At 42.4% G+C, this 9,742-nt stretch overlaps 1 protein-coding gene across 1 annotated transcript in view; it reads right to left on the bottom strand.

The window, feature by feature from the left end:
* Positions 1-431: 431 nt before the first annotated feature.
* Positions 432-9,742, bottom strand: part of CDH20 (cadherin 20) — a gene marked incomplete at both ends in the record, with an annotated part of 33,612 nt that continues 24,301 nt past the window's right edge. Inside the window, 3 exons of the mRNA XM_079533013.1 lie at positions 432-931; positions 2,215-2,466; positions 8,502-8,619. Coding sequence (XP_079389139.1) covers positions 432-931; positions 2,215-2,466; positions 8,502-8,619 — 870 coding nt within the window. The remainder of the gene's footprint in view (positions 932-2,214; positions 2,467-8,501; positions 8,620-9,742) is intronic.

Below are 9,742 nucleotides of genomic sequence, written 5' to 3'. Positions count from 1 at the left end.
TTTTTTCTCCCATTGTAATGGGGGAAAATAACCAATGAGGAACCAGTCTTCTGTGAGTTGGAGATTACAATTGGCGTTTGCTGGTCTTTGAACCCAGACATACAGAGCTCAGTAAGCTGCCATGTATGAGAGAGAGAAAGAGGGAGGGAGAGAGTAATGTCATTATATTCCAGGGGTGGAGCTTTCCAATTTTTCTGTAGAAAAACAGAAAAACTTTCTTCCTTCTGCTTCTCACTGTTTCAAAATATGACTTAATTTAACCAAGTAAAGCTGATCCATAGAGACCTTCATTCACGCTCTTCTTCCCATTCTCATTTGAGCATGGTATTGCTATTTTAGGAGGCCTCACCCATGTCCATGGAAGCATCTAATGAGAATGGATCTAATTGGATGCCACTTCACACGGAAACCCCTCTGCAATTCCTTGTCTGTTACCACAGGGCCCCACTGCTGTCCGTGGCACCGTACATCTCGGCCAGCTTTTTGAAGCGCGGGCCCCAGTCCGTCAGGTAATCGTAGCTCTGGTCTGAGTCTGTGGTCACCGACTGTAGGGAGCTGAGTGACTCTGCCACCGAGCCGTTCCCTTCAAACATATATGTCTGGAGGGAGTCAAAGGGAGGAGCCCAGAGGTCCATGTCAGCCTCATACAGCTTGGCAAGCACGTAATTGTGGACGTTGTTGTCCATGATGCATGCCTGAGGCACATATCTGGAGAGGCTCTCTATTTCAGGGAGCATGTCCTGCCTGTTTTTCACCACAAGCTGGGCCTCCCGTGGGTTCCACATGGCAGCAATATCAAAGGCCTCAGTGTCCTCCTCCCCGCCGCCTTCATCGTCGTACCTGACGATGTTCTCATGGATGTTCTCCTCCTCGTCTATGATGTATGGCTGCTTCCGCTGGCGCCGCATGGAGAGGATGAGGAGCACCAGCACTGTGGGAGGCAACCAAAACATGGGGCCATCAGTAAGAGGGCAGATCTTGCAAAGTCTTTATGCCTGAGGCAGCCCCTCGGATATAAAGAGCTGTGATGTTTGCAGGTGGAGGGATGCAGATATCTGCCTGAGATCAGTGTCTCGAGGTCCTGCCTATCTGTCCCTTAGCTTACCTTAAGTCTTAACTTTTGGTCACAAGTCTAGGGACAACATTTGGGACAAGTCTAGCCAGTAGTGTTTGCAGTGTGGTACTTGAGATACTTTAAAGGTAGCCAGATCAAGCATTAGTAACTACTTATCTGCAGCAGCTTCACAAAGATGTGATTGTTGTTTTTTTTTTCCTGCTTTGTAGGTGGATTTGCAGCCTGCTTTAGGAAAGCCTCTTGGTCTGGGTGCTGCACGTGACATAAGTGGGGGAATGGTAAGCCCATGATGGAAGATTCACCATGGTAGTATGTCTCCCTACATGACAAATGGCTGAGGTAGCTCCTTCATCTGCTCCTAAGCATTTCTGTGTTTATCTGAAAAATGCTGCTTTGGGCTGAGTAGAATTACTGTCAGTTGCTCAGCAATACTGAGATGCAGATGATTCTTAGCATAAACAGGCACCAAGAGGTCTGCACTGCAGAAAATGTGCTGTCACCTGGTGACTGTATCTTCAGCTAGAACTCAGCAAGGGTTTTGAACGCTGAAAGTTTGGGTTGAGGCATCTAGACTTTATAGAGATAGAATTTAAAGTTTTTTGTTGTTTTTACTACTCTACTGATCCTCAGACTGAGCCTCTGAAACTTCAGGGAAAATGTGTTTTGAATTAATATCTCACAACTCAAGAGTTTGAACAAGGGAACAGAAGTTCTTTTAATACTCAAGGCTAACAGGGGAAATAGAAGGTCTGGGCAAAAAACCTCAACCAACCAAACAAAAAAAATGAAATATGTTTGTGTAGAGAGAACACATGGAAGATGCTCAGTTTTCTACTTCCTCCTGACGTACTTCTTCTCATATATCAGGGCCATATGAGACATCCTGGCACAACGGGGATCTGCCAGAATATTTGCAGACTATATTATTTCCCCCATCCCTATACCCCTGTCTGAAGCAATATGGGGCCGACTACGCCTGTTCCATGTTTTGGCCCTTTACGTGCACGTGTGTGTCCACACGTAATATACATACATGCACGTGTGTGCACGTGCATTTGTATCGTTCATCTTTAGTAGGTTAGCAACCCCCTGGCCAGGACAGAAGAGCTCATCCTCCCAAGAAGCAGATAAGGCTTTACCTAGCAGGACAAATATGCAGGCGAGGATTGCAATGAGTGCTCCTCTGCTCAGGCTGACAGGGAGGACGTAGGCCTCAGCATTGCAGGACATCACCATGCCGCCTTCGTCACAGCTGCACACGTGCACAGTCAGCGTGCCTGTGCTGCTCAGCACAGGGCGGCCGTTGTCACTGATCAGGATGGGGAGGTAAAAGATGTTCTGCTCGTGCTGTCTGAAGCCAGAGCGCCTCGTCAAAATCCATGCCGTGTTGTCTGTGGGTTGGAAATAAATGGAGAGAAAAGAAGAACAAATATATTCATCAGAAAAGGAGGTCTAAAAAAAATCAGCCCTAGACCCACATCCGTTTGTCTTCCCTTTTTTTTTCTTTATCCTTTTTTAAAAAACAGTTTGTCACTGATCAGCGTTTTGCCTCTGCCTCTCATATTTCAATATCTTCCGAGGCCATAGCTCAAAACCTGCAAGGCATGCACACCTTACAAGTTGCTTTCACCCTTTCTGACATAAAGTGCCCAGAGCAAACTCACAGCCTTCAGTTTTAGCTAGAAGAGCTCTCAGAAGGCAGGATGGAAATGAATAGTTGAAGGAGGCTTGTTATCCCTGTTTGTTCTTGCTCAGCACCTTTTCTAGACATGGCTCTTAAGAACTGCCACCATTTTGTAGATGCTGGTGTATAACCCTTGCAGACATGTTAAGGTTGTCTTTATGGTTTTTGATATGAGGCATGGCCATCTGCTTGAGGCAACAAGAAGACAGGGAACAAAGGAACAAAAGACAACAAAAATGACAGCTGGTTATCCTAAAGAGCAGTGAGTCGAAAATTTTGCAACAAAACATTTTTTCAGTGAAATATGTGCAATTTCATCAGCACTTTTGCCACTGGAAAAAGTCAGAGTACTTTGTCGTCATTGTCAAAATTGTGCTGCTTTAATTTGACCATTCTGCCACCTGATTTTTATTAGAACTTGAAACAAAATGGGTTGAAACGATGCTGCAGAAACAAAGGAGCAAGAGAGTGACCTAAGAGGAGACTGCCTTTAATTTTCATGTCGAGGGAAATTCCTTCATCTGGCGCTTTCCCTCCATATATATATATATATATATATATATATATATATATATGTATGTATGTATACTTATATATATATAAGAACAGAACATATATTTAATGTCAGGATTTCCAATGGCTTCTGAATTCCTGTTTATCTTCTCCCCCAAATTCCTCAAACTGTGCACTGAGTTTCCTAGTAAGAAGGAGAGTGGATTCAGGACTTTGTTCTCCTCAAGTCTTATCTCAGAAATGCCATGGCAAATTCTCTGGAGATCAGTGTATTTTGCCTGTACTGACTTTTAAGCTTTGTGGCCTCAGAGACTTTGGGAAAGAGCAAGGCTGAATTGAATGTCTCCAATATGATTTGGCCCACCAGGGCGTCTAAAAGAACCTGCAGGAAAGTTGGCACATCTTATAAATGTGTTTGCAAATCCTGAGCCGGCAAAGATAGGTGGAGAACAAAGGATCTTTTTTCTCTTTTTGGCAGACCTACAAACCCTGACCATGCACAGCATTGCTGTGAGATTTCGGGGATTTGGGCTTCATGCAGTTTCTTTTACTACTTAGTTTTGTTTCCTGTTCCCTGGGTTCAAAAGAGGCTGTGGTCTGGCTATCTGCATATTTAGGTTGCTTCCAGCATACATGTACTGTGCTCGGAAATGCAGGATGTCAATCAGCTGGTCCTTGCTGGGTTGGCACAATGGAGCTGGCTGCCTGGAACCAGCCAGTAATGCAATCACAAGTAAACTACGAAAAAAAACACATGATACCAACAACTGATTGTTTAATTTCCACCCCTATGACTCTGTGATCATTTCCATGTCAACTCACTGCTAAAATTAAAATCTTTGGTCATTTTGTTCAGTGTGGAGACTGATTGACATGCAGGTTAATCAGCGATATCAGAAATTATTTGATGGTCTTTAGGAGTGAGATTATGAGCTTTATATACAGCCAGCTTTGGAATGTATGCAATTCAAGCTGGACTCTTTATGCTTCCCTACCAGACTTAAACTATGCTGCAAGTTCCATATTTTGTGCTGCGAAGCTCTCAACAGCAGGCAGCACTGGTGTATGCAAGTACTGAGAGTCAGGCTCCACAGTTATAAAAACAATCTCAGTTTCCACAGTTTTTAAAAGCAATCTCAGGATCTTTCATGCCTTATATATCCATGACATTTCAAGCTTTTGCTCTGAAAGTGTAAAATACTGAAGTGCACCTGTGCCTGTATGTGAGTAAGTAACAAAACTGTAGCATCTCCTTAAATCACGGGATCCCAAGAGCTGGGGCTTTGAAAAGAACAACCAAATAGCACCAGATGCAGGATGAAATCCCCCAGGTTGCTTAAAATGGATGATGTTTCAGCTTTTGCTGATTTTACCATCCTTCAATAGGCTGTGCTGCTCTGAACAAGTGCAGCAGGTGTGACAGATGCAGACATATTTTCAGCATCATGTCCTAAGACCCAGCAGAGATCAGCACCCTACAGCCACTACAGCTCCTGAACAAGGGCTCCCCACTGTGAGCCCCACTCTCCTTTCTCTCCTGGGACACACACAAGTGCTTTCACTTCTTCTTCAGGCTATGTGCCCTTCAGTACATCCTCCTCAGCTATCAATACCACATCTTTTCATTATTTGGCCTGTTGTGGCATGAGAAAAAGCAACCCAAAGGGCAGAAAATGACAAAATGTCTGGATTTATATTGCACTTCAGTCATCTTAACAGTGCAGTGGTTTGGTTGCCTTTCTCTTTCCTGGGTGAAAGACTCATGCTGTTTAAACTGGCCAATAACAGAAGTCATAAATTCCACTCAGGTGACAGCAAACCTTCATTTTATGTGAAACTGCTCTTTGTGAAGGAAAAAGACTTCATTATTCTGGAGCTGGCCATACTTTGCCCGTAGAAGAAATCACAGGCAGTAATTCAAGTTGTGCAAATATATATAAATACATACATACATATATATATATATATATATATATATATATATATTTCTGGCTAAAAAACAAGTTTCTGTAATCAAATATTGAAGGGTATATATATATTTATGTATGTACATAACTTTGTTGTGATGTGCTGATCCTATCACATAGGTCCTAAATATTCTTGGCCATATGGTTCCCTTGATGTCTGTCAGCATTATGTTTCAGCCTTTTGCTTTGTTTTGCTCTGTACTAGACAAGCATCTACATAAATCATCCCTAAGGAATCACTGTACCTGTTACACCACAATGGCAATAGGCTGGTGCCAGAGCTTGTTGTGTGATTCATCAGAAGCCAACGCCATCTGATGTGCTGCTGCACTGCAAAGGACATGATAGAACGTGAAGCAGCATGGCAGAAATTGGAATGCACTATTTTCTTCCAAATTTGATATCTGCTAAGTCCTAGCCATCGACACAACAAGGCCTGGGTGAACATGATAGCCTTATTATGTTAAAAATAAATTAATTTAAAAAGCACAATAAGAATGCACAGTACTTTTGCATCCAGCTTCCAGTACAGCATCGCTGTCTTGCAGATTACTGATGATATTCAGTTAGCTACCACACTGAGCAGAGGCATTGTAGAGCACAGTGTGTGATCCTGCACCCCTGAGATTGGTGCAAACGTGAGAACTATCCTTCTGGCCATTCTGACTGGTGTGCTTGTGAGAATAAGACTTAGAGTCTCTCCTCCCTGACATTTTAATTGAAATGCAAGAGAGAGGACTTTCAGGGACTTCCACTGATGGTCCCGATGGTGGTATGACACCGATGCCTGCACCCATCCAAGCGACTACTCTCTTCATTAATTCCTGTTACCCTCAAATGGAGGGCAGCAGACAAAAGCCAAGAGGAGACCAGCTCAAAGTTTAGTCTGGATATTTGGTAAGCTTATTTTGTTGCTCATCCCATTCTCACAGCAAGCCTCTTTTACCAACCCTTTCCCAGCACTATCTTACCCAGATTTAGAAGTGGGACAAAGACAGCCCACTGATGCCCTCTAACACTAACAAAAGAGAAGGGAGAACTCAGCTCAGTTCTCTGCTTCATCACATATTTCCTATATGTCCTTGAGAAGTAATTCAGGCCCTAATTTTTGCAGATACTTGCAAGTCTATTGCCCACTGATTTTACCAGACTCAAAGGGAACCAGGCATGTAAGTAGATTAATTTCTGCTCACCCCAGATCCCTGTCTACAAAGTGAAGACAATAGGATTTCTCTAGCTGCCAAAGCTAGGGGGAGAATGAATAGCTTAAAGTAGTTCTCAGAGACTGTAATAACAAGGGTCAAAGAAATATGTAAAGCAGCTCATCAGAATGCGAACTGTGATCTGTTTGTAACTCAAGTTTTCATTGCTGCGAAGATGGCTTCACGTCTCACAGTTTTTCTTACTACTGTATGGCACAACCAAGTAATTAGCACAACTGCTGATCTGAACCGTGTCTTCCCACAGCCAGGAAAGCGTTGCTGTCTCATGGTTAGACACACAGGCTGCAACGAGCAAGGCAGGTTCCATTCCTTGTCTTTCCATCCTGGGGCATGCAGTATATCTTTGCCTTCGGTGACTAAATCTTATAATTTATGTAGTACTTAGTGGTCCCTAGATGAAAATATAAATTATTGGTACTGAAACAACTACTGCACTCCAAATTGCCAAGGCAGTAAATTAACCCTTAATGTGTATATTTCAAATAGTCAGTGGTATGATACTTCACATTTTTATTTCAGATTTGTAACCAACAGTACCCTATGCTTCTCATGATATGTAGCTCTGGAAAACTGGTATTTTGCAGAAAGCAGAAGGCACGGCCATTCAGTCACTGCTGTCACTATAAATTACAGCATGTATGGCCTTAGACAGAAAAAATGCATCTGATGGTGGGAATTATGTGTTTCCTTTTTTAGAACAATGCCTTCAGGACAGAATGAGCCTAGACTGCCAAATGTTTTAGCAATGGTTGTGTTTTATCTTCTAATTTATTTTGGCAATATATGTTCAAAAGTTAAAAAAAAAAAGAGAGAATGAGAGATAAAAACACAAGAAATTGTGTGGTGAGTCTTCGGGGACTCTAAAGGATAGAATGTTTTTGGGCTGTAAAAGCACTAGCATGCTGTGAAGGAGAACTCAAGGCTCTGCACGTAGCATCATTTAAGATATATTTGGTTAGTGATGGAAGAAGTTTGTTTATTAGCCATTAGGTTACTCTTTCACATGCTTGCAAGAGGCATAGATGGGGGCTTATGGAAACAAGTGTGACAAGTAGGCATGTGTGCTCATGTGGGAGTAGGATCAGCATTATGCCTGGAAACAGGTCACGGATACTGCAGGTGCCTGTATCCCCTTTTCTAATAGAATTCCTTGATGGTTTGTAGTACTTTACATGCTCCTACTGACACCACATCAACTTTTGGTGCTCTGCACTGGATTATTCAAGGTCATCTTTCTTTTCTGCTGAAGGCAGCTGTAGACCTCACTTCTGCACCCATTTGCCCACAAAGGTCCTCTATCAGCTAGAGTCGTATGAACGCATGCTCACAACAGAGCTTTCCTTCAGGCTCCAAAACCACCAAAACTTCCCTAAAATAAGTGAATTCCACTGGTGAGGATACACAAATGCCAGCCATGAGTCTCCCCACTGGTATTTCAGTTTCTGCTGAAACCTTTTACATAGACATTTAGCTGCATTTCAAATTATTCCCTAAGGCCTGGCATCTCTCCCCCACCTCCCTGCCTTTCCTAGGCAATAAATGAGGGTATGCATAGAGGAAGAAAAAAAAGTGCTTGGGGAAAAAGATGGAAACAATATGAGAAACTTCCATTTCAGTGCCTGGAAGAAAACAAGAAGAGTACAAAAAAGAGCAATGTAATTCCCTTCAGATTTGTATCCTCATTCCAGTTTCTAGCCTACCTTTAAGCATCTCCTTTTCAACAAATGCAATTTCCACCCTAGTAATCCAAGATGCCTGCAGCCTGACCATAAGACCCAAATTTGCACAAAACAGTGACACATTTCCTCTAAGAAGAAAAGGGGGGCCTATTACAAGAGAATACTTATAGAGAGGAAAATATCATATAACCTTCAAATGTATTAAGAAATATGTCATTTTACCATTGCCTTTAAGGAGCAGGTGTCACTTGGTATTATCTGAAATGGCAGTCTTATCACACACTGTAAGTCACAAACTCTCGAGCCCAACTCGGACGTTAGAAATTAGAGTAGCTAACTGTCCATGTCTGCTCTGATTACCTTGATTGTCCCTCAGAGTAAAGTTGGGGTTGTTGGCTGCCTCTGGAGCCAGGCTGTAGTAGAAGTGCTGACCCTCCTGTGGGTCATCCCGGTCAATGGCGCTCACTGTCTGGATCAGCTGCACAATACGAGAACAAAGCAGAAGCAGGTGAGAAGCTAAATACGCCTCACGTAAACAAATAAACAATAAATACAATATACATTTATATATGTGAATATAAGCAACCTGGGGTAAAACTGCCTTGCAGGTTTCATTTTATTTTGCTATCACTCTGCAAATCACTTTTAAACGAAGGAGGAAATAATTTGGTTCAAATAACACTTTTCCCCCATGTGTCTATCTTTTGTCATACCTTTCCTTTTGAGAACCCAGGGCGTTCAGAAAATACACATGCTTTAGAGAGTTTGTAAGAAAGCCCATACATATTTTCAGCTTCATTTTGCAGGTAGAAAAATACTTGAGGTTGGTTCCTTTTATCATTAAGCTCTTCCAAAAAGTCAGTGGAAAACAAAGAGAAAATGCAACCACGTGGATGCTTTGTATGAGCAACAAATAAAACAAAGGAAAGAAACTAAGACAATAATAAATCCAAGAAGAGGTTTGTCAACTCACTTACAGAGGTTTAAAATCATAGAAATATTAAGGTTGGCAAAGACCACTAAGATCATCTAATCCAACTACTAACCCATCCCACCATGCCCTGTTCCTCAGTGATACATCCACATGTTTCTTGAACACCTCCAGGGCAATGACTCCATCATCTCCCTGGGCAACCTGTGCCAGTGTCTTATCCCTCTTCCGGAAAAGAAGTTTTCCTAATATCCAACCTGACAGTCCTTTCAAAACCTGCAAAATATCTAGGCAATGATTTTTATTCCTTATGTTCTTTATTAAGTTAGTAGGATGAAATTATCCTGTATATGATTTTTAGTGAGCTGGTTGCTCCAGCAGTGAATAACTATTTCATTCTGCTTCACAGCAAGCTGGGAGGAGCCCAACTGAATGAGCAGTGATATTGCTACTGTAATTTTTTCTTCATAAATAATCAGCTGTGCATCTGTGTGCTTATACTATGCTTGTCAGCCATGCATTTGGAGACACAGGTCCCCACTGTGGCAGTGAAACAGCAGGTTGCATCCCACCAGCAATCAGCAGCACAAATTGCAGTACCAACAGCGAGTGTGAGCTCCTGTCCATGTGTGATACAGGCAGACCAAGTTCAAGGGGCTTTGGAAAGGGC

The sequence above is a fragment of the Tetrao urogallus genome (assembly GCF_951394365.1).
Source record: "Tetrao urogallus genome assembly, chromosome: 3".
NCBI classification, from domain to species: Eukaryota; Metazoa; Chordata; class Aves; order Galliformes; family Phasianidae; genus Tetrao; species Tetrao urogallus.
Note: the sequence above shows the minus strand (reverse complement) of the source record. Positions and strands in the feature narration are given on the sequence as shown.